We start from the raw sequence: 25,864 nt of genomic DNA, 5'->3' as shown, positions 1-25,864 counted from the left end.
TAGCTCACAGCAAGCTCATACTCTTGGGCTTGAGTGATTCTCTTGCCTCAGTCTCCTGAGTAGCTGGGACTACAGGCATCTGCCACAATGCCCCGCTATGTTTTTTTTTTTTGAGACGGGGTCTCACTCTTGCTCTAGTTGGTTTCCAACTCCTGAGCTCAAGCAATCTGCCTGCCTCAGCTCCCAGACTGCTGGGATTACAGGTGTGAGCTACTGCGCCTAACCTCTTCTGATGTTTTAAAATCTATGATTTGATCTTTTTTTTTCAATTTTGGGAAAAGTTCCATATCAAATTTCTTCAAATATTGTTCTATCCTATTCTCTCTCTTTTCTCCTTAAGGGGCATATAGGCGTGGAGATCTTCTCCACATCTCCCATATATCTGCTGTCTTCTTTTCTGTTATTTCTATTCTTTTTTTCTCTTCGTGTTTTAGTTTGGATGTTTTTTCTCACTGAACGTATCCTCCAGAGCTCACTAATTCTGTGTTTCATTCTATATAATGTGCTATTAAATTCACACATGAAGTCTTATTATTAGCATTTTTAAATTTTAGACTTTCTATTTGATTCTTTTTTTTTTTTTTTTTTTGTGGTTTTTGGCCGGGGCTGGGTTTGAACCCGCCACCTCTGGCATATGGGACCAGCGCCCTACTCCTTGAGCCACAGGCGCCGCACTATTTGATTCTTTTTTAAAAAATGGATTCCAGGTGTCTTGTGAAAGTCTCTATCTTTCCTTCTAATATCTTGGAAATATTAATCCTGTTTTTTAGTATGCTTCATTACATTTGCTTCAATAATGAGCATTTTTATGAAAAGTTGTGTACTGTGGGTGATGTTTTCTCTAAACAGGGTTAAGCTTCCGGTAAGTACCTTCCATATAGACAGAGCACCATAAACCTCTGTAGGTTGGTTTTAGACTTTGTTAGGGATGATCTACCTCATCTTTGCCCTTTGTCTCTGGTTCTTACTCCTTGATAGCAACCCTTATTAGGTATTACATGAACATCTAATGTAATTACCAAGGCCCGCCCATATTGAACTTGAACTACAACTTCTGTAGGAGGGGGTATTGGTGTGCTCCCGCCTAATGGGCACAATGTAAGGGTATATGGCACACCGTCTGAAGGTGGGACAGAACTGCAAAAGGGACCTCACCTAACACATGGAAACATTGTATTCTAGTCATTTGTACCCTCATATTAATCTGAAATTAAAAAACAAAAGCTGAAGGGCGGTGCCTGTGGCTCAGTTAGTAGAGTGCTGCCCCCAAATACCAAGGGTGGCAGGTTGAAACCCAGCCACAGCAAAACTGCAGCTAAGAAATAGGTGTTGTGGCGGGCGCCTGTAGTTCCAGCTACTTGAGAGGCTGAGGCAAGAGAATCACCTAAGCCCTAGAGCTGGAGGTTGCTGTGAGCTGGAACGCCACGGCACTCTGCTGGGTGACAAAGTGAGACTCTGTCTCTCAAAAACAAAACAAAACAAAACAAAGAAACAAAAATAAAAAAACAGGAGCTGACATTTGTGTGATTCCTGGTGTTGTGTAATATGAATTGCATAGCATTCTTCTGTGAAATATTTTTATCAAAAAAGTTTTGCTGGCATCTGACCATGCATTTACACCTATAGGAAATACAGGAGATGAAGGAATGAGTTACAGGATACCATTAAGAAACAATCAGCCTCAGTGCCCGTTGCTCAGTGGTTAGGGCGCTAGCCACCTACACCAGGGCTGGTAGGTTTAAACCCAGCCTGGACCTACTAAACAACAGTGACAACTATAACAACAACAACAACAACAACAACAAAATGGCCAGGTGTTGTGGTGGGCGCCTGTAGTCCCAACTACTAGGGATGCTGAGGCAAGAGAATTGCTTAAGCCCAAGAGTTTGAGGTTGTGGTGAGCTGTGATGCCACAGCACTGTACCAAGGGCGACATAGTGAGACTCTGTCTCAAAACAAACAAACAAACAAACAAAAAACAAAAAATACCCTCAAAAAACCAATCAGACAAATCCAGAATGTGGGATATTATGTAAGACAGTTGGGCTGGACTCTTCAAAAAGTCATTGTGCTGGAGAAAGTGGTGGTGCTAATGGTGGGGACAGACTGGTACTAGTCTTGATTAAGAGGATAAAGAAACGTAATAATCAAGTACAATGGGTGAATTGGGTTAGGATATTAGTTTGAAAAACATCTATAAATGGCATTTTTGGGACAAGTGGGAAAATTTGGATATGGAATGGGTATCTATGGTATAGAGATTTTTCTTTTCTTTCTTTTTTATTTTAAGAGATAGTCTCACTATGTTTCCTCAGCTAGCTTCAAACTCTAGGGCTCAAGTGATCCTCCCAACTCAGCCTCCAAACTAGTAGAGAATTATTTTCCATTATGTAATTGTGGTAGTATGGGTATGTAGGCTAATGAATGTCCTTGTTTTAGAAGATGTCTGAGTGTTTAAAGGTGAAGTGTCATGTCTATAACTTTCAAAATAGCCCAGACACACATGCCTACATGAACATTTATATGTATGTATAGCTAGGAGAGAGAAAGACAAAACAGTTAGTATGGCAAAATGTCACATTTTTAATCTAGGTGGTGATTATACAAATGTTCATGTGCTTATTCCTTCTGTAGTTTCACAATAAGTTGGGGGAAAGTCAACAGGGAAAGTAGGCTCAACATTAGAAAAAAATGAGCATGTTCCTATTCCATTATAAAATTATAGAAATTGGAGGGGATGTTAGTTTCTGATTGTTGTTGTTGTTGTTGTTGTTGTTTTGTTTTTGGCTGAGGCTGGGTTTGAACCCGCCACCTCTGGCATATGGGGCTGGCGCCCTACTCCTTTGAACAACAGGCACTGCCCAGTTTCTGATTAAAAAACACACACACAAAAAGCCCATAAAGTAGCGCAACATTCTCCAAGAGGGTCCATGGCAAGAAAGTATTTTCTAAATTTTCAAGGAGTTACTCTTGATTTTAGAGGACTTATTTAATTTTTTTTTGGGGGGGGCGGGGAGGGTATAGGAGGAGGGATAGGCTGTTTAGACTAAATAGTGGAAGGCATACTTTTCGGTTCTCTACTGATTTTTACTCAATTTAGCTACATCAAGTTTGAGAAAAGAATATAATAATTAGAAAAATCCTAGTTCAAGTGTTTGAGAATTTAATGTTGCTGGGTACTATGCAATGTGCTAGATGCATGGGGTTTGAGTAAGCCAAAAGAAACTGGTTCCTACTCTCAGAGAATGGATAATCTAGTAGGAAAAATAGATATTGATTAAGGATTTACACAAGTATACAGTTATAAACTGTGATTAGAGGTACAAAGAAAATGTAGAGTTCTCTAAGGGTTGTAATGGGGTCCTCTGAGGCAGTTCTGGAAAGATTTTCCTGGGACGTGTTCCTTGAATTGAAGGCTGAGGGGAGTTACATAGGCAAAGAGCCGGGAGTGACTTTCACGCAAAGGAAAAGGCACAGTCCAACTAGCCTCAAGGGGGAAGAAGCATAGGACATTTGAGAAACTGAAAAGTGGCTTGTGTGGCTGGAGTGCAGAAAGCAAGGGAGTGGTGCAGGGGAGGTTGGAGGAGGAAAAAAAGCCAAATCACGCCATCTTTACACACAATGGGAAATTACTGAAGCTGGAGAGTTACATATCAGATTTGCATTATTAAAGGTTCACCCTGATCGTGGTATGGAAAGAAAATGACAAGAGTGGGTAGAAGTCCATTCTAACAGTCTAGGCGGGAGATGAAGGTGGTTGGAGATAGGGGCATGGGAGTGGACAGGGAGAGAAAGAAAATGACAAGAGTGGGTAGAAGTCCATTCTAACAGTCTAGGCGGGAGATGAAGGTGGTTGGAGATAGGGGCATGGGAGTGGACAGGGAGAGAAGTAGATGGATTTGAGAGTAAAGTTGGCAGCGGATGGCTTGGGTGTGTCAGATGAGGAAGAAGGAAATGTATGGATGCTTTCCAGTTTTCCAGTTTCAAAAGCTAGGTGAATGGTGGAGCCATCACCTGAGAAAGGAAATACTGAATGAGAAGCATATTTTTGTTTGTTTCTGAGTTTGAGATGTTTTTAAGACATGAGATATTCCGTAAAGGTACCTCTATAGGTTGTACCCAAACGCGAGTGGAATTATAGAGAATTATGCCAGCACACCGAGTCCAGTTGAGTTTTAGGGTCTTTTTATTTAGCTGCCACCAAGAGAGGGTTCATACTCCAAAAAAGACTCTTGACCTAGAGAGGCAGGGGAACAGGGTTTTTAACTTGTGCTTTCAGTTGGGAGGTAGTGTTCTAAGAGTGAAGCGGTCACAGAAGCAAAACTTGCAAGATTAGCGTCCATAGGGAGGGGTAAGTGGGCACAAAAGGCCTTAAAGAAGAGCCAGAGTTGCACATAGACAGGAGTGGGGTTTTTTCAAGGTCTTGCAACTCTAAATTTATCTTTCTGTTTCTGCAGAGTGTACATGCTCAGGGGCCTATAACAACATGGGAGGGGAGGGGCATGGGGGCTGCAAAGTTTTAAACTATGGACAAGATGGAGTCAGGCCATACAAAATGGAGTCAGTCTGGCTCCACCTATACATCTAGAAAATTCTTTTTTTTTTTGTAGAGACAGTTTCACTTTATGGCCCTAGGTAGAGTGCCGTGGCGTCACACAGCTCACAGCAACCTCCAACTCCTGGGCCTAGGCCATTCTCTTGCCTCAGCCTCCCAAGTAGCTGGGACTACAGGCGCCCGCCACAACGCCCAGCTATTTTTTGGTTGCAGTTTGGCCGGGGCCGAGTTTGAACCTGCCACCCTCGGTATATGGGGCCGGCGCCCTGCTTACTGAGCCACAGGCGCTGCCCCATCTAGAAAATTCTTAAAATTATAAATCTATAATAATAAGTAAATTTCACCACTAGTGGATAAACCTTGTTTCTAAAAGGAAGGAAAATTAGTGATGAGCATTAAATATGCCCATTAAAGTGCCTGATTATATGCCATCCTGAACTAGAGATATTCTCATGGGGCTCCTTTGAAATATTGTAATTAATTTCATTATCTGTTTTAGCATATATTTTACTGTAGTCAGTGTTTAAAAGAAGGCTGAAATAGCAAATTAACTTGACTTTTTCTTTCCCTTTCATTTTCTAGCATAATAGGAGTCCCACAGCTAAATATGATCAGCTTCTTTTCTCAAATTTATAAAAGGACTAAAGTGACAGGATTTTTCAGAGGCATCACTCTAAATTTCTTAAAATTGCTTCCTGTGTAGTTTATGAATCAATAAAACCATTCTTGGGACTAGATGAGGTGGCTCATGCCTGTAATCTTAGCACTCTGGAAGGCTGAGGGAGCAGATTGCCTGAGCTCAGGAGTCAAGATCAGCCTGAGCAAAAGCAAGACCCTGTCTCCACTAAAAAAAATTAGAAAAACCCAGGCAAGAGGATCGCTTGAGCCCAAGAGTTGGAGGTTGCTGTGAGCTATGACACCATGGCACTCTACCAAGGATGACAGCTTGAGACTTTGTCTCAAAACAACAACAACAACAAACTATTCTTAGGAATATTTTAGAAATAAAATCTTGAACTGTCAATATCTGCACACTTGTTTAGAAACATGAAAATGTTTTGGCTTTTTCCTTAAATTGCAAAAGATCTCTATGAAAAGATGTTATATCCATTTTTCAAAAAGATAAACATGCAAATTAGACTTATATATTGAATTTTAATTGTACATAAACAAGAATTATAATTTATTATTTTTTATGAATTAATATTTATTTATTTATTTTTGAGAGAAGTCTTACTTTGTCACCTTTGGTAGAATACTGTGGCATCATTGCTCACAGCAACCTCAAATTCTTGGGCTCAAGTGTTCCTCTTGCTTCAGCCTCCCAAGTAGCTGGGAGTACAGGTGCCCACTATAATGCCTGGCTATTCTAGAGATGGGGTCTTGCTCTTGCTTATGCTGATCTGAAATTCCTGACCTCAAAGCAATCTGCATGCCCTGCACTTCCAGAAAGCTAGGATTATAGGCATTAGCCCTCACACCTGGCCCCAAATTTTATTTTTAAATTTAGGGGTAGGGTCTTTTGCCCAGGCTGGAGTATAGTGGCATAATCATAGCTCACTATAACCTTGAACTCCTGGTTTCATGCAATTGTCCTGCCTCAGCCGTCTGAGTAGTTGCAAGTATAGGCATAGTGAAGGCATCAGGCTAATTAAAACAGATTTTTTTAAAGGTAGGGTGTCACTGTGTTAACAGGCTGTTCTTGAATTCCTGGCTTCGAGCAATCTTACTTCCTTAAGCTTCCTGAGTTCCTGGGATTACAGTTGGGAGCAAAGTGCCCAACAAAAATTGTAACAATGATAAAATACATTTAAATTTCTCCAAATTTTAAAGAACACTCATAGATATTTGCATTTACGTGGATTAAAATGCCGTTTATATTGTCCATTGTGACCTGATTTTCTAATTAACCTAATATAATTTCATATTAGTGAGCCGGAACATTTTGAAGCTTTTCAGAATTATTTGCTTTATTTTTAAAAAAACTAACATTTCAATTAGCATATTTTTGTTCTGTTTGAAAGCATTAAAAGAAATCCAATGCATTTCAAATTGTAATAATAGCAAAACAGTAAGGCATGAAGTCCTTTTCTTTCTCTAAACTAATCAAACAATATGGAAAGTTCTAAACAGAATCTCATGGTATCAGAATACTTCAGTCTTCTACTAGTGTTGTGAACAGAATAATGGTGACCTATTGCTTCTTTACTCTTATCTGTAGATATAGACATTTGTAGCCCATTCTTGTTCTTTAATATTGCAAATATTACAATAAAGTCACCAATGTGAGTAAAGTAATTCAGAAAAATTTGAGAGGACTTATACTTGAGTCTGTTTTTCAAAAAGGTAGGAAAACTACTGAATGAGTTCCTCATATTTTTCCCTACCATTTATACTCTATAGTAAAACTCAGTTTTATTAGAATAAAGAAAGGCTGACTGGAATACCTGTTTGAAATCTTAAACTTACATGAAGGATGCATAGTATTCTTATCCAGACCCTCTTTTTTTTTTTGCCTCTATTCAATTTATATTGAGAGAGATATTGCAAGATGCCTGTATATAATTACATTATAAAGTTTAGATGGGCTCTAAAGTCATGATTTAATGAGATAAATTATAAATTTTAAAATTTGTAATATACATCCCAAATAATTAGTAACTATATTTGATCAGCCCACCTTTCAAGTTTTTCAGGACACAGATATTTCTGCCATTTTATTTTATTTAATTTTTTGAGACAGTGTCTCACTCTGTTGCCCTCAGTAGAGTGCTGTGAAGTCATAGCTCACAGGAACCTTAAACTCTCAGGCTCAAATGAGCCTCTTGCCTCAGTCTCCCCAGTAGTTGGAGTATAGGCACCCACCACAACACCCAGCTATTTTTTTAGAGACGAGGTCTTGCTCGTGCTCAGGCTGGTCTCTAACTTCTGAGCTCAAAGGATCAACCCATCTCAGCCTCCCAGAGTGCTTGGATTACAGGCGATTGCCGGCCATTTCTGCCATTTTAGACTACAGATTTTGAGTTATTCTAATATTGTAGTTTTATCATACTTCCCAAGATTATGAAATTTAGTTAAAGAGTGCTAAAATTCAAAACACTGTAAGGAGTGTTAAAATTCAAAAGAATAATTTTCCCCTCTTATGAAAAGCCATGATTTCATTTGCTGTGAAATTAGAGGAATTTAATTTCCTTAGGTTGGAACAGGGTACTTAAACTATTAATGATGGGATTAAGTTGTTAAACTAAATTTTATAAAACTTGAAAGGAATGTACATGCACAAGGAACATAAATTTGAGTAACAAAACCAAGCCCTTTTTTTAGTCATTTTTTTAGATCCCCCCTTTTAAAATAGGATTTATTTAAAGAAGGTGTTTTATTTATAATCAGTTCCTAAAGTTCACATAATTATGACTAAAATAAAGGACATGTTTACTTAAACATTAATTTTTAATTCAACTTGTTAATATGTTGTTTGGGTTGCATCCTCACTTATAAGTGAAATATGTTTGTAATTTCCCCTTTATAATAATATATTCTCTCCAATTTTAACATCAGGTGTACCCAGATCAAGTAGAATGATTTTGAAGTATTTCTTCTTTTTCTATTGTCTATAAGATTTGGCATGATCTGTTTTGAAATTATCTTTTACTTTTATTTATAAATATTAGTTGTTTATTTTTGAGACTAAAAAAAAAATAAGAAGCTAACTGATGACTCCATATTGAATCTCAGAGTCAAAGCATTCTATAATAGACATACTCTTATTTGACAATGTGAATGTTACTTTCTTTGCATTATTATTATTATTGCTTAATATTTCGATGCAGCAATTCTCTGATTTCTTTTCTGAATGTATTTATGTTCGTTCATTCTTTACGAGGTTTTTGTTTCTAGTCCTTATCTTAAACATTGTTATTGTTATTAAATTTTAAGCCTCATCATTTTGATGGCAAAAAATGGAAACCTAATAAACACATGTATACGTAAAAATGAAAAAAAAAATAAAAAAATAAAGGACATGATGTGAAAATTATTTGTGTTACCATGCCTTATAATTAAAAGCTTTTGGCTGGGCGCATGGCTCACGCCTATAATCCCAGCACTCTGGGAGACCGAGGCAGGTGGATTGCCTGAGCTCACCAGTTCCAGACCAGCCTGAGCCAGAGTGAGACCTTATCTCTAAAAATAGCCAAGCTTTGTGGTGAGCACTTGTAGTCCCAGTTACTTGGGAGACTGAGGCAAGAGAATTGCATACACCCAAGACTTTGAGGTTGCTGTGAGCTGTGATGCCACAGCACTCTACCCAGGGTGACAAAGTGAGACTCTGTATCAAAAAAACCAAACAAAACCAAAACCAACTTTTTTTTTTTTTTTTGGTTTTTGGCCGGGGCTGGGTTTGAACCCGCCACCTCCGGCATATGGGACTAGCGCCCTACTCCTTGAGCCACAGGCGCCGCCCAAAACCAACTTTTTATTTCTTTTTTATTGTAGGGGAATTATTGAGGGTACAAAGAGCCAGGTTACTGCTTGCATTTGTTGGGTAAAGTCCCTCTAATAATAGTGTCCTGCCCCCAAGAGGTGTGTCACACACTGTGGCCCCACACTCCCCTCCCTCCCTCTGCTCCCCATTCCCCTATAATTAAAAACTTTTAGAAATTAAGTCTGTTTGTGGGGACTTCTATTCTAAAATATAGAAGAAAAATTACATCACAGGCTGGATCCCTTGATAGCATTATGATAATAAAGATCAGAGATTAATTAGAATAAAATACACTGGAAAAAAATCAGTAGATCTGAAGTATTTTGGCACTTACCTTTTTTCTGTATTTTAGAATAAAATTTATGAGTGGTAACGTGGCATGTGAGTTGAAACTGTTTTGATGTGCATTCTGTATTTCTGAATTTGGAGAAATATTCTGACTTTAACCTGTGAGTTTATGTATCTTCACTTTATTTTGTTTGTTGATAGAGCTAGAAGTGTTTTTATATACTGCTCAATTAACTGGAAAAAGGTTATATAAAAGTTTAATCTCATGACGGCCAAAGTAGATTTGATCCACCAACCTGTCTGTACAGGACAGGTACAGAAACGGAAAGGAATACCCATGAACTAGATTGTGGATCTCCCCTTCCTGGGAATCAACACATAGTTGAATTGGCTTCTAATGTGTTAACGGAGTAAGGGAAAACTGTAAACTTCCTTCTGAGCACAATAAATAGGTTATATGCAGTCATGTGTTTTATTTTACTAAACTATAAAGCAAGATAATAAATATTTGTATGTACATACATATATATGTATATGTGAATACATAGCACATATATACTGACATCTTATATACTCTATACACATACATTTACAAACATGATACACACACACATATATATGTATAAAATCATTAGTTTTTTCAAGCATCACAGTTGAAGGAGAGAGAGAGATAGAAATGCACTAATAAAACGTTGATTATAGTTAAATGTTTGAGTACCCACTATGGGTTAAGTGTTCTAGAATATATATGCTGTTTTCCCATTCAATGTGTAGAAGAGAAAGTGTTTTGTCTTGTTATAAGATAAATTGAATACACTTGTTACTGATAAGATAAATTGAATAAATTGAAACCCTCCCAAACCTGCTATTTAACTATAGACTGCCACAGCTACAAATCCCCTCACATATTTGTCTCGTGTCTATGGATTTCCTTGATTTTTAGGACCAGATCTTTTTTTTTTTTGTTGCCACGTAAAAATATATTTTAACTTGGGCAGTGCCTGTGGCTCAAAGGAGTGGGGCGCCGGTCCCATATGCTGGAGGTGGTGGGTTCAAACCAGCCCCGGCCAAAAACTGCCAAAAAAAAAATATATATATATAAACTTTAAAAATAACTTAGTTACAGTAATACTTTGCTTGTGTCTTACCAACATGGAGCTGACAGTCAAAATTTTGCCGTATAGATAAAACATATAGGAATACATAAGAACTACAAGAAAATCCCCCAAAGCCACAAAGTTGTTCAAATGTGAAAACAGAGAAAAGCTTTAACACTGGAGAATTTGCTATAGTGAGCCCAAATAATATAAGATAGAATAGAGTCTAGAAAAAAAGACTTAGGTGTTAAATAAACTTTGACTTCCTCTTGCTCAGAAAACATCTGAGTGTCGTGAAGTTCTGTAAAGTTCCTTGATGTGACTGGTCCAGCCCTTCATAGCCAGGGCCAATCCCAGCCAAGCCACGTTTCTTACGTGTCTGCGAACAACAAAAGTGAGCTGATCTTCGCTTGAGTCCAAGAGTTTGAGGTTGCAGTGACACCACGGCACTCTACCAAAAGCAACAAGTGAGACTCTATCTCAAAAAAAAAAAAAAAGGAAATGTGAGCTCTGAAAAAAAAAAAAAAAAAGTGAGCTGATCTGCCGAAAATGGGTTCTGACTCACTTCCTCTTTTTGCCAGGGCGGTTTTATTTATTTATTTATTTATTTATTTATTTATTTTTTCCTGAACTGTTTGTGCAAACATGTAAAAAAAATATTTTGGAGGAACATTATTTTAGAAAACCCATCACAGAACTGCTAACATAGCCAGGAAGCCCTTCTTTCAACTGTGCGACTGTGGTTAGTCAAGCTTAGTTTTGGTGGTGGTTGTCTGATGCTTTTTACTCCCGAGGAGAAGAGCTGGCATCTTGTTACATAGTTTTATCCATGACGTTTGGATCCACCTCATCCAAAAGTGAGGGCCCAAAGTGGAGCTGCAAGGATAAGGGGGACCGTGTGAGATCGGAGAGCGACTCCTCTGACTTAGTCTTTCTCTTGACGAGCTCACACGGGGAAGGATAGTCAAACACGTCGTCTGCAGGCCAGTCCGAGTACTGGCTGGAGGCGTGGTTGTCCCTGCCCTGGCTGGACTGAGATGCAGAACCACTGGAGCCCCACGAGGGGTCGCCCTGGAGGTCCTCTCTCCAGCAGACTGCTTTTCTCCTGAGCTTTCGCCTCCATCACCGGCTCACAGCTAAGCCTGGGCAGCTTGGCAGGCCCAAAGGACTCCTGTTTAGAACTAAACGTCATGGTGACAATGAGAGCTTGGGACCCTCCGACGGTGGGGAGCGTGATGGCATTTTTGAGCACCGGAGAGGGCGTTTCTGAGAAGATACAGTCTGAAGCGCTGTTGGCTGGGAGGAACTCGTTACGACCAGGGAACTGGCCCATGCACACTTTCTCCTAATTCCCTGGTAAAAGCTCATAGTTCCCCTGAAGGAAAGAAATGTCTCCAAAAACGTCGTGCTGGCCCTCTTTGCCGATGTGAATGGTGTGACGAAAGTCTCCAAGGGAGGACTGATCATATCAGTTGACAAAATGTCCCTCAGTTTAAATTCCTTTCTTGTAATTGGCCGCTTTCAGATAAATTTGGTTTCTTGGCTGGCATCTTGGAATTTGAGAATTATGTGTGTCACAAGAGGGAAAAGGGGCCACTTTCTTCACAGATGTATGTTTCTGAAAAATCCTGTTTGATGGGAACCATCACGTCATTTTTCTCAAGTGCTTCAGAATTGGCTCTGAAATGAGATGGGGTCTAAGAACAGGGTGGTTACGGCCCCACCCCGGGGAGAGTTGGTTACATCATCCAGCCCCTCCCAGAACAAGGAGAAACCTTCTGATCTACACCAGAGCCAGAACTCCAGAATCCCCACATAACCTTGTCACACTCTCTGCTGGAGACCCTTTTGGGGCAGGACTGCCCTTATAGCCTCAGACCCACCAGCTGTCCAACAGTCCTCTCTCCCCTGCAGGGTGCCACCTGGGAGAGAGATCTGTATCTTGTTCATAGCAGCTGCTGAATAAATGTTTGTTGAATGAATAAACGAACGAGAAAGCTGTTTGAGAGACTGCTGCAATTCTTCCACTTCAACCCTGCCTGCCCTGCTGAAATTTCAAGGCAGTCTTTCTACGAATCCGGAGAATCCCAGCCCCGACGCTTCCAGCGGGCGCAAGTAGCTCCAGCTGGTGCGCGCAGCTCCAGCCAGGTGGGCCGGCGCGGCGCCTGCTCGCAGCATTATCCGCTCCGAGACCGCGTGAGGGCGCCCCCGGCCGGCGTCCGGGTCCCCGGGGGGCTCCGCTGCTCGGGCCCCACCACCGCGCTCCCGCCCTCTCTGGCCCCCGCGGCCGCGAAAGAAGATGCGAGCGAGACTCCAGGTCTTTGTTAAATAGAATTTTGGTTTGTATTCTTTGACCTGGATAGATAAATTCAAACATTTTAAATTGTAGACTATTTGTGAAAGTAACATCATCAAAACATGGAAGCAGTTTATTATTGAATTAATCTCTGTTATTTATTAAATATTTCCACGATCAGTTTTGCCAGTCTGTGTAAAAAAAGAGTACGTTGGGTTCGTCTTTATATAGAGCTTAAAAATTAAATAGGGAGCATTTCAGAAAGAATATGATACATCTGACTGTCATGTACTCACCATACTATTTAACTTTCTGTCATTTTGCTTCAAACACTACCTCTCCTCTTCCCTCTTGAGACATAGTTCTTATCTTGAAGTGTGTGTGTGTTTTATTCCCTTGTATATTTTAATTTTTTCTACATATGAATGTATCCATACAAATCAACATTATAATGCATATGTAGTCTAAAAAAGCGCTTTTTTCACTCAACATTTTTAGACTTATCTATGCTGATATACATACATGTAATTTTATTTCATTTTTATTCCTATGTGCCATTTCATTATAAATATGAGTATATCTAGCCTTCTACTGATAGGAAGTTGCATTAATTCAAATGAGATCAAAAAAGATTCTCAAAGTATTTTAGTAAGAATTCAGCTATGTTAGAGGTTTTTATACCTTTTTGAGCGAAGGCTAGAGGAAATCCTAAAGGTTCTCTTCTGAATTATTAAATAAACAAAAGAAGCTTGAACAAGTAATTTTACATTTCAGAAAATAGAGAAGTCAATTTATTGTTATCAGAGCAATAAATCATCATTAATATTTAAGACTTACCAGAACTGCTAACTTTCAGGGGTTAAAAGCCTTTGGAATCCAGTTACATTAAAAAATACCTTTGTTCCAATAATTAAGAAGCCATCCGCTCTGCGGATATAGTCCCATCCAGATCGTTCCGGGCACCAAACACCTCTACGTCTGCTCCTCGGCTTCTAGCTTCCGGCGCGGACGGCTCTCGCGCGGCAGGTCGGCCGGGGGCCCACGAGGGGGCGCTCCCGAGGTTCCGCTGCTCAGCCCCGCGCGGGCTCGGAACCGCGGCGGCTTTGCCAGTCAGTTGCCGAAGCTGTGCGGACTGCGCAGCCGCGCCGCCTTGCCCAGCCCGGGCGTCGAGAGGATGACTGCAGGCGGCACAGTGCCGGCTGGGTGGCGGGAGCCCCTCACGGGCGCTGAGTGGTCCTGGCCTTCGTGGGTCGGCACCGGAAGGGCCGTGCTGCGCTGGCTGCGCGGCTTCGTGCTGCCCACCGCGGCCTGTCACGATTATGGTGACGACTACTTACCCTACGGGATCCTCTTCGAAGACCTGGACCACAATGGGGACGGAGTGGTGGACATCCAGGAGCTCAGGGAGGGGCTGAATAACTGGAGCTCCACCTTTGGCCGGAATGAGGAGGTGAGCGACCGGAATGTGGCAACGGGACTCCGGAGAGATGTTGGATGAAGTCAAACTTGCCTTCCCCACAGCTTCTTTTAAAGCCCCATGGAGTAATGGTGGGAGTCAACTCTTTGTGAGCTTTGTACACGTTTGCCCAAACGAAACATATTCTCAGCCTTATTCTTGAAATAAAATAGTTCTTTTTCATAGCGACAAAAGCCTTTGGGCTTTTTGGAAGATGCTCAGCGTTTCTCGTGGCTCGTTAACATTTATTGAACCAGCACAGAATGTCAGGGGCCGTGTTAGCCTTCGTGCATAAGTAAAAGACCATTTCTTTTCTCAGGAAGTTTTCAGCCTAGGAGAGGATGCTTCAGAATCTTCTCTAAATGACAGGCTCAGATGAATGCCACAGAGCTGCCCTCTTTCTGACATCCTCATCAAAAGTCTAGGGAGAGTTCGGATCTTGATCCATGGTTTGCACTTCAGCTGATTGTTTTACAACTTCGCCTGAATTAAGGATGCCTTTCTTCTGTAATGTAGTCTTGATTGTTTTAAAACTATTTATATGGAAGTGTCAGGATATCAAAAGAAAAATTATTTGTTTTCCCCTAAATAGTCTTCAGATTTTACTCCTCCTGGTTTCAGCTGTCTTATCAGTGAGCTTTTGTTGTTAGAAGTACAAACCATCTAGATCCTATTTATTTAGTAATGACCAGACATAGGAAGGAAGCGTGCTTTCAATTTATAGCCAGGTTTTTCAGACAAGACAGGTATTTGTTTCAAAGGTGAGGGGTCAGAACATCTGACCTCTTTCTTTCCCTTTGAAAGTCACCATTTATTTTTTTAGATGGATTAGTGTTTTCTGAATGCTTTGGTCGAATTTAGCGGTGAAGTCATCATGTCCTGGGCTTTTCTTTGTTGGGAGATTTTTGATTACCTCTTCATTCTCCTCACTACTTACTGATCTATTCAGATTTTCTGTTTCTTCATGATCTAGGTAGGTTTTATATTTCTAGGAATTTTTCCATTTCATCAGGTTATCCAATTCATTGGCATATGATTGTATTTAGTATTCTCTTATAATTCTTTTTATTTCTGTAGAAGCAGTGGCAATGTCCCCACTTTCATTTCTGATTTTAGTAATTTTTTTTTTTTTGTAGAGACAGAGTCTCACTTTATGGCCCTCGGTAGAGTGCCGTGGCATCACACAGCTCACAGCAACCTCCGACTCCTGGGCTTAAGCGATTCTCTTGCCTCAGCCTCCCGAGTAGCTGGGACTACAGGCGCCCGCCACAACGCCCGGCTATTTTTTGTTTGCAGTTTGGCCGAGGCCGGGTTTGAACCCGCCACCCTCCGTATATGGGGCCCACGCCTTACCGACTGAGCCACAGGCGCCGCCCTGATTTTAGTAATTTTAATCTCCTTTTCTTAGTCCATCTAGCTAAAGGTTTGCCAATTTTGTTGACGAGGAATCAACTTACGGGTTAGTGGATTATCTCTATTACATTTCTTTCATCTGTTTCATGTGTATGTTCACTAATCTTAATGCCCTTCCTTCTGATAGCTTTGGGTTTAGTTTGTTTTCTTTCCCATTCCTTAAGTTTATATGTTGTATTAAGACATTTATACTCTACTCTTAATAAATTTGACATGTGCCCTTGTAATATGCTTTCTTATTTTTTAAAATAGGCATTTATCTCTATAAACATCCCTTTTATTTTATTTTTAATTAATTAATTTTTTTAGACAGAATCTTACTTTGTCACCCTCAGTAGAGTGCTATGGCATCATAGCTCACAGCAACCTCAAACTCTTAGGCTCAAGCAATTCTCTTGCCTCAGCCTCCCAAGTAGCTGGGACTATAGATGCCCACCACAACACTTGGCTGTTTTTAGAGTTAGGTTCTTACTCTTGCTCAGGCTGGTCTCAAACCTGTGAGCTCAGGCAAACCACCAGCCTTGGCTGCCCAGAGTGCTGGGATTACAGGCGTGAGCCACTGTGCTTGGCCTAAACATCACTTTGAGTGCTGCTTTTGTCTTATCTACTAAGTATGCATATTATTTTATTTCAAAATAGTAGAGAGTATAAATGTTTGTCTTATGTGGATAGCTTTCATAATGCTTAAGTCAGGACTATTGGTGTGTCTATTACACAAATAGTGTTCACTGTACATGTTAGGTAGTTTTTTTTAAAAATTGTTGGGGATTCATTGAGGGTACAAGAAACCAGGTTAACTGATTGTATTTGTTAGGTAAAAATCATGTCTTGCCCCCAAAAGGTGTGGCACACACCAAGACCCCACCCCCCCCCTCTCCTCACCTCTCTCTGCTCTTCCATTCCCCCACTCCTCCCTCCTTCTTTCTCTCTCTGCTCTCCCCTTCCCCCACTCCCCACTGTGTCATTAATTGACCTGGTATCAAAATTGAGTACAGAGGATTCCTTCTTCTCCATTCTTGTGATGCTTTACTAAGAATAATGTCTTCCACTTCCATCCAGGTTAATACAAACGATGTAAACTCTCCATTTTTTTTTTAACTCTCCATTTTTTTTAATGGCTGAATAGTATTCCATGGTGTACATATACCACAGCTTGTTAATCCATTCCTGGGTTGGTGGGCATTTAGGCTGTTTCCACATTTTGGTGATTATAAATTGAGCTGCAGTAAACAGTCCAGTGCAAGTGTCCTTATGATAAAAGGATTTTTTTCCTTCTGGGTAGATGCCCAGTAATGGGATTGCAGGATCAAATGGGAGGTCTAGCTTGAGTGCTTTTAGGCTTATCCATACTTCCTTCCAAAAAGGTTGTATTAATTTACAGTCCCACCAGCAGTGTAAAAGTGTTCCCTTCTCTCCACATCCATGCCAGCATCTGCAGTTTTGAGATTTTGTGATGTGGGCCATTCTTGCTGGCGTTAGATGGTATCTTAGGGTGGTTTTGATTTGCATTTCTCTACTAATTAGTGATGATGAGCATTTTTTCATATGTTTGTTATCCATTCATCTGTCTTCTTTAGAGAAGATTTTATTCATGTCTCTTGCCCATTGATATATGGGATTGTTGGCTTTTTTCATGTGGATTAATTTGAATTCTCTATAGATCCTAGTTATCAACTCTTGTCTGATTCAAAATATGCAAATATCCTTTCCCGTTGTGTAGGTTGTCTCTTTGCTTTGATTGTTGTCTCCTTAGCTGTACAGAAGCTTTTCAGTTTAATTAAGTCCCATTTGTTTATTTTTGTTGTTGCAATTGCCACAGCAGTCTTCTTCATGAAGTCTTTCCCCAGGCTGATATCGTCCAGTGTTCTTCCTATGGTTTCTTTGAGGATTTTTATTGTTTCATGCCTTGAATTTAAGTCCTTTATCCATTGTGAATGAATTTTTGTGAGTGGAGAAAGGTGTGGGTCCAGTTTCAGTCTTTTACATGTGGATATCTAGTTCTCCCTGCACCATTTATTGAATAGGGAGGCTTTCCCCCAAGGTATGTTCTTGTTTGGTTTATCAAAGATTAGGTGGTTGTAAGATGTTAGTTTCATTTCCTGGTTTTCTATTGGATTCCAAATGTCTATATCTCTGTTTTTGTGCCAGTACCATGCTGCCTTGCACACCATAGCTTTGTAGTACCTAAATTCTGGTATGCTGATGCCCTGGCTTTGTTTTTATTACTAAGAACTGTCTTAGCTATATGGTTTTTTTTCTGGTTCCATAAAAAAGACAGAATCATTTTTTTCCAAGTCTTAAAAGTACAATGTTGGTATTTTAATAGGGATGGCATTGAATTGGTAGATTGCTTTAGGAAGTATAGACATTTTAACAATGTTGATTCTTCCCAGCCATGAGCACGGTATGTTCTTCCATTTGTTAATATCCTTTGCCATTTCCTTTCTTAGGATTTCATAATTTTCTTTATAGAGGTCCTTCACCTCTTTTGTTAGGTATATTCCTAGGTATTTCATTTTCTTTGAAGCTATGGTGAAAGGAGTTGTGTCCTTATTTAGCCTCTCATCTTGACTATTATTGCCATATACAAAGACTACTGACTTGTGGACATTGATTTTATATCCCGAGACATTACTGTATTTTTTGATGACTTCCAGGAGTCTTGTGGTTGAGGTTTTGGGTTTCTCTAAGTAAAAGGTTATATCATCAGCAAAGAGGGAGAGTTTGACCTTGTCTGGTTCCAGTTCTCAGAGGAAAAGCTTTCAGTTTTACTCCATTGAGTAAAATATTAGCTGTGGGTTTGTCATAGATAGCTTCGATCAGCTTAAGAAATGTGCCACCTATGCCTATTCTCCTCAGTGTTCTAATTAGAAAAGGATGCTGGATTTTATTGAATGCTTTTTCTGCATCTATTGAGAGGATCATATGGTCTTTGTTTTTGCTTCTGTTAATATGGTGGAAAATGTTTATGGACTTGAATATGTTAAACCAGCCTTGCGTCCCTGAGATGAAACCTACTTAATCATGATGTATGACTTTTCTGATGATAAGCTGTAATTTATTGGCTAGGATTTTGTTGAGAATTTTTGCATCTATATTCATTAGTGAAATTGGTCTGAAATTCTCCTTTTTAGTTGGGTCTTTTCCTGGTTTTGATATCAGAGTGATTTCTGCTTCGTAGAATGTGTTGGGGGAAGATTCCTTCCTCCTCAATTTTTTTGAATAATTTCTGCAGTACAGGAATAAGCTCTTCCTTGAAGGTTTGATAGAATTCTGGTGTGAAGCCATCAGGACCAGGGCATTTTTTTGTTGGAAGATTTTTTATTGTTTCTTTAATGTCTGTGCTTGAAATTGGTCTGTTCAGGAGCTCTATTTCTTCCTGGCTAAGTCTAGGGAGAGGGTGTTATTTCAAATATTGATCCATTTCCTTCACATTGTCAAATTTCTGGGCATAGAGTTTCTGGTACTATTCAGAGATGATCTCTTGTATCTCTGTGGGATCATTTGTTATTTTCCCTTTATCATTTTTGATTGAGGTTACTAGAGATTTTACTTTTCTATTTCTAGTTAGTCTGGCCAAAGATTTATCTCTTTTATTTATTTATTCAAAAAACCAACTCCTTGTTTCATTAATTTTCTGAATGAATCTTTTGTTTTCAATTTCATTGATCTCTGATTAATTTTGGATATTTCTTTTCTTCTGCTGTGTTTAGGCTTAGATTGTTCTTCTTTTTGCAATTCCATAAGATGGCTTGTGAGTTTGTTGATGCACTCTCTTTCTGTTTTTTGAATGTAGGCATCTAAAGCAATAAATTTTTCTCTCAGAACTGCTTTTGCAGTATCCCACAGATTTTGATAGCTTGTGTCTTCATTGTTTTTATGCTCAAGGAAGTTAATGATTTCCTGTTTTATTTCTTTCTGCACCCGACTGTCATTCAACAGAAGGTTGTTTAATTTCCATGCCTTAGTGTGGGGTTGAAGATTTTTGTTGGAGTTGAGTTCCACCTTTAGTGCCTTGTGGTCTGAGAAGATACAAGGTAAAATTTCAATGCTTTTGATTATGTTGAGGTTTGTTTTGTGTCCTAGGATATGATTAATTTTGGAGAACGTTCCGTGGGTGATGAGAAGAATGTATATTCTTTATCTTTGGGATGGGGTGTTCTATATGTGTCTATCAAGCACAGTTCTATGGTCTCATTTAAGTCTCTTACATCTTTGTTTAATTTCTGTTTAGAGGATCTGTCCAGCTCTATAAGAGGAGTGTTAAAGTCCTCTGTTGTTATGGTATTATAGGATATCGTGTTGCTCAGACTGAGTAAGGTCTGTTTCAAGAATCTGGGAGCATTTAAGTTGGGTGCATAAATATTTAGAATTGAAATGTCTTCTTGTTGTATTTTTCCCTTGACCAATATAAAGTGACCATCTCTGTCTTTTTTGACTTTAGTTGCTTTAAATCCACATGTATCTGAAAATAGGATTGCAACTCCTTTTTTCTTCTTCTTCTTTTTTTTTTTTTTGGTTTTCTATTGCGTTTATTCAGTGTCTGCCACTGATGGCAGCATGGCTTGTTCTTTTCAGACTCTTAGCCCCTAGAACCTACAGTTTGCCTGTTATTCACTATGGGTGGCATGTGCTGGTGCTGTGATTAGATTGTCACTCTTGCCATCACGAGACCTGCTGCCGTTAGAACTGCAGAATGTTACTGACTACTTGAACATAGTGGCTGTCTGGGGGCGGCTTCCTTTGACACCCAGGCTGCAGGAACTTCTTAATTGTGGGGATGTTGCTGATACGTATTTTAAAAGCCATTAGCAAAGGGAAGTCAGAAAGAACAGAAGCATCCAATTCTTCCACAATTAAAATAGCTTCCAGCAATTTTACATCTGCCCAACTGAATTTGTTGCCAACGAGAAAATCTTCTCCTTGGTCTTTCAAAATCTTTTCAAAGATGGGCAAGTAGCGGGTTTTAGCTTTCTTCACCACTAAAGCCAAGGCCTCCTCTTTTTCTGTAGGGGGTTTGAAGGGAGCCACTGCTATCATCATCATCAGATCCAGGGTGCCATCAGTGTACATGTCGATCCTGACTCTCTCCTTCAGGTCCTTCCCGTAGAGGTCATACTTAGCAGCGAGGTAGCTGAGGATGGCTCTAGTCTGCATCAGCAGCATTCCATCAATTTAAACCAAAGGCACTTGGCCAAAAAGCAGGCTTCCATCTTTCTGCAACTTTTCATATTGTTCTCTTGTTTCAAAAAATTCTTCTTCAAACTCCACTCCAGCTGCAGCCAGCAGTCCAGCAGATAGACTCCATCCTGCCCCTGCCATGGAAGTAATAGAGCTTGGGTTTGGCTGACATGACTCCTGCCTTGGGGTTTTCTTATCTCTTCTAGGCTGTGTCTCATGAATGTCTCCTTTTTTCTTCTGAATTCTGTTTGCCTGAAAATTTATCTTCTAACCCTTAACTTGGAGTTTAAATTTGTCTTTTGAAGATAGGTGTGTTTCCTGCAGACAGCAAATGGATGGCTTGTGTTTTTTAATCCAGTCAGCCAATGTATGCCTCTTCAGTGGGGAATTCAAGCCATTAACATTTACTGAGATAATTGATAAGTGTGGTAGTATTCTATTCATCTTCTTTTGTGAGAGTCCATTGCTTAGTTTTATCTTTTGCATCATTGTGGAGGTTAGGTTCTGTCCTTTAATTTCTGAGTTCTTACTTTGCTGTTGATCCATTGTGATGGTCAGTGTGTAGAAGAGGTTGAAGTATTTCCTGTAGAGCTGGTCTTGTTGTGGCGAATTTCCTCAATGTTTGTATATCAGTAAATGATTTGATTTCTCTGTCAATTTTAAAACTTAGCTTAGCAGGATATAGAATTCTGGGCTGGAAATTGTTCTGTTTAAGTAGATTAAAAGTAGATGACCATTGTCTTCTTGCTTGAAATGTTTCATTAGAGAAGTTTGTATTCACCCTGATGGATTTGCCCCTGTAGGTCAAATGGTGCTTACTCCTGGCATCTTGAAGAATCTTTTCTTTTGTTTTGACTTTGGACAGGTTCATCACAATGTGTCTTGGAGAAGCTTGGTTAGAGCTGAGGTGACCTGGAGTCAAATATCCCTCTGAAAGGAGTGTGTCAGAATCTCTGGTGATATTTGGGAAATTTTCATTTATAATATTCTCTAGTATGGCTTTCATTCCCCTGGGGGATTCTTCTTCCCCTTCTGGGATACTTATAACTCGTATGTTTGAATGCTTCATAAAGTCCCATAATTTTGTCAGTGAACATTCTGCTTTCTCATTCTTCTTTTCTGCCTCTTTAACTATGTGAGTTATCTCAAGAGCTTTGTCTTCTACCTCTGAGATTCTTTCTTCTGCATGGTCCAATTTGTTGTTGATATTTTCTATTGCATCTTTAAGTTCCCTAATTGACTGCTTCAATTCCTTCAGCTCTGCTATATCCTTTCTATATTCTTCATATTGTTCATCTCTTTTTGATTCTGTTTTTGGATTTCCTTTTGGTTATTTTCCACTTTATCAGCAGTTTCCTTCATTGTTTCCATCATTTCCTTCATTGTTTTCATCATTTGTATTCTAAATTCCCTTTCTGTCATTTCTAACATTTCTCTATAGGTGGAATCCTCTGCACTAGCTACCTCACCTTCCCTTGAGGGGAGGGGAGTTGCTCTGGATTGGTTTTTAATTTGCTGTATTTTTCTGGTGATTCTTCCTTATGGGTATTTCCTTTCATCTATTTCATTGCCTTAATTTTTCTTTCCCTTGCTCTTGCTCTTTAAGTTACCGTGACTCTGGACTAGGGTTTCGATGAGTCCTTTTGGCACAGGATTAAAGGATGAGAAGATTGAAGAGCAAGAAGGGAAAATAGAACAACAACAACAACAAAAAAAAAACAAAAGGAAAAGAAAAAAGAGAAAGGAGAGGGGTGTGTGTAAAAGGGAATATTGACAAAAAGAAGAGAGGCACAGAAAGAAGGAGACAGGAACAGTGTAGGTGTACAGTTGGGTACTTTGACCCAACCTTAAAAACCCCCAGCCTCTGGGGGTGCCAGGTTGGGTGGTTCTCTTGAGGTCAGCAGCTGTTTGCTAGCCTGTTCGGACACAGTACCCCACCTCCACCAAGTAGAGAGGGAAGGCAAAAATGCTATAAATGCTATAAATCAAACCAAAACAAGCAAACAGAAAACTTTATGATATAAAATTGGGGGTGGGAGGAACCAAATAATAGGGTAGAAACACTACAAAAATGAAGTTCTAATTGTTAAAGAAGGCAACAATGGAAAATTATATTTAAACTAGAACAATGAGGAAAGAAAAGGAAGAAAAAAAGAGAAAAAATCTAGAGGGAAAATATTGAAATAAATAAAAAAACAAAAACAAAAAACCAAAACCAAAAACAAAGCGGTATATATATCTTGCTGAATATTGTCTTGACAACAGGTGATCTTCTGGGGTATGAGATGTTAATCACAATGCTGATACAGCTATACAAGATAGATACTGGAGGCCTCTGCTGATTTCTCAAACCCCACAGGGTGGACAGCCTAAATCTCTCCTCAGCCTGCTTAAAAGGCACTTTAAACTGCTAATGTTGGCTAATCAGAAGCTTTCCCAGGAAAGCACTTGTTGCTGGGATCATTCCTGAAGTGGCTATCCACTTAACCAGTGTGCCAAAGCTGGTTTCGCTCTATGCCTCTGAGGGCCAAGGCTTTAAGGCATCTCAGTCCCCGCCTTTACGCTGATCAGTCACTAGATTACTCACTCAAGGTCTCCCACCCGATCCTTGCTCTGTGACCCTGAGGGCAGAGCTTGCTGGGGCAGTTCTCCCACACTGACTCTGTGCGGCCCACAGCCTAACACTATTAGTTCTGTCGGGCTCAGTGGCTCAGTCTGGGGCCCTAGACAAAGCTTAAAGTCTTCTGTACTCTTGCCCAAGTTCTCCCAAGGTAGTTCAACTGAGTGCCCAGTCCAAAAAACAAACAAACAAACAAATAAACAAAACAGCTCACAGGTAAGGCCTTGCCAGTTTGCAGTCTCACTGCTGCTATACTTACAGCTGCCGGCGGGATTAAACTGAATGAACACATGCAACCACTTTCCAGTTCTCCACTGGTATTGTCCTCCTTATGGGGTCCAGAAGTCTCTCACTGACTCCCTATGTCCCTAAAGGGATGTTTCTGGGCAGATCCCACCAGCCAGAGATGCCTGGAGTCTTCTCTTCCCAGTCTCAGCATGCCCAGTTGCAAGGAAGCTGTTGCTTGGCCACCATCTTGTTCTTCCTCTCCCCTGTTTTTTTTTTTTTAATTGTTGGGGATTCATTGAGGGTACAAGGTGCAACCAGGTTACACTGATTGCATTTGTTAGGTAAAGTCTGTCTTACAATTTTTTTAATGGCTGAATAGTATTCCATGGTATATATATACCGCAGCTTGTTAATCCATTCCTGATTTGGGAGACATTTAGGCTATTTCCACATTTTGGCGATTGTAAATTGAGCTGTGATAAACAGTCTAGTGCAAGTGTCCTTATGTTAAGTTAGGTAGGTTTTTAACACTGTCCCCCTACTGCCTCTCCCTTCTATTTATTTATTTTTTTTTGCAGATTTTGGCTGGGGCTGGATTTGAACCCACCACCTCCAGTATACATGGGGCTGGTGCCCTACTCCTTTGAGCCACAGGCACCACCCTCTCTCCCTTCTTGATATCCAAGAACTTTGATGTTTCTCTGCCCATGTGTGCCCATCAATTAGTTCCAAATGATTGAAAAGTATAGGTAGTGTTTGTTTCTCCATTTCTGAGATACTTCACTTAATATAATGGTTTCCAGTTTCATCCAAATTGTGGCAAAAGGCATCAATTCATTCCTTTCTATGGCTAAGTAGTACCCCATGGTATATATGTATCACATTTTCTTAAAACACTAATGAAGTTTTTGGGTTGGCAGTTGTTTCAGTCTTGGTTCTTAGTGTGCTTTTGGGAAGAATGACCAGATTACCCAAAGCAAAGCAAGTGCAAAATGAGGTTTATTGAGGAAGAGAAAGATAGGTTTACAGAGGAAGATATGTTTACCACAGACAATAAATGGGCCCCTTGTTGTAACAGAAAATCTCTGGTAATGGTCTGGGGGCCTATTTTCTACTGTTTGGACTGGGCCTTCATGGTTCTGACATCATGTCTGCATGGAACCACTTTGATGGACAGTTAACAATGTGATAATTAGTGTTAGGTTGCTCTAGGTCACCTTCCAAATCCTATTGTGCCTGGGCTGCCTGGCCTGCAGGCTGAGAGATTCCCTGCATTGTTTCAAAGATTAGCAGGGTTTCTGCCTTCTCCCAGGTGTGGTAGTTGATTGGGGCAGAACTAAGATGGGGTAGCACCAAGATGGGCTACCCTTGCCCTTCTTCCCAGGTGGGACAGTTACTTGAAGCAGCACCAAGGCAAGGAACCCACTTTCATTCCTAGTAGAATCTCAGAGGCCCCTTGTGATCTACTGAAACTGATGGACATTTAGGTTGATTCTCCATCTTTGCAGTTGTGATTTGTGCTTCAGTAAATGTTTGGGTGCAGGAATCCTTTTGATAAAATTAATTATTTTCCTCTGGGTAGATACCTAGTCATGGGATAGGAGGATAGAATGGTAGGTCTATACATGTTTATTTCTTTTCAGGTATCTCCATAGTGTTTTCCATTAAGGTTGTACTAATTTATAGTGCCACTAACAGTGTATGTGTTCTGTTCTTTCTGCATCCATGCCAACATCTATTATATAGCCATTCTGATAGGTGTTAGGTGGTATCTCATGGTTTTAATTTAAATTTCCCCAGTGATGAGTTATTTTGAGCATTTTTTCATGTTTGTTAGACATTTGTCTATATTCTTTTGAAAAACTTCTATTCATGTCTTTTGCCCACTTTTTAATGGGGTTGTGCTTACTGACTTGTTTGAGTTCTTTATAGATTCTGTATATTAGCCCTTTATTGGACAGTTTGTGAATATTTTCTTTCATTCTGTAGGATGCCTATTTTATTCTGTCGATGGTTTCTTTTGCTATTCAGAAGCTATTAAATAAGTCCTGTTTATTTCTTTTTGTTATTGCTGTAATTGCCTGTGGGGTCTTATTCATAAATTCTTTGCCTAGCCTGCTGCCTAGAAGATTTTTTTCTACATTTTCTTTAGAATTTTATGGTTTCATGCCTTACATTTAATTTTTTTTTTTTTATTGTTGGGGATTCATTGAGGGTACAATAAGCCAGGTTACACTGATTGCAATT

At 39.8% G+C, this 25,864-nt stretch overlaps 1 protein-coding gene and 2 pseudogenes across 1 annotated transcript in view; 1 reads left to right on the top strand and 2 right to left on the bottom strand.

Moving 5' to 3' along the window:
- Window positions 1-11,236: 11,236 nt before the first annotated feature.
- On the bottom strand, window positions 11,237-12,077 carry LOC128585448 (cdc42 effector protein 3-like; annotated as a pseudogene).
- A 1,816-nt stretch (window positions 12,078-13,893) lies between these two features.
- The window catches only part of LOC128585447 (calcium-binding mitochondrial carrier protein SCaMC-1-like), an 83,384-nt gene continuing 71,413 nt past the window's right edge, over window positions 13,894-25,864 (top strand). The window contains exon 1 of the mRNA XM_053590559.1: window positions 13,894-14,169. Coding sequence (XP_053446534.1) covers window positions 13,894-14,169 — 276 coding nt within the window. The remainder of the gene's footprint in view (window positions 14,170-25,864) is intronic.
- On the bottom strand, window positions 20,272-20,941 carry LOC128586287 (glutathione S-transferase A4-like; annotated as a pseudogene).

The sequence above is a fragment of the Nycticebus coucang genome, chromosome 5 (assembly GCF_027406575.1).
Source record: "Nycticebus coucang isolate mNycCou1 chromosome 5, mNycCou1.pri, whole genome shotgun sequence".
NCBI lineage: Eukaryota > Metazoa > Chordata > Mammalia > Primates > Lorisidae > Nycticebus > Nycticebus coucang.
This window is presented reverse-complemented; position numbering and strand designations above follow the sequence as displayed.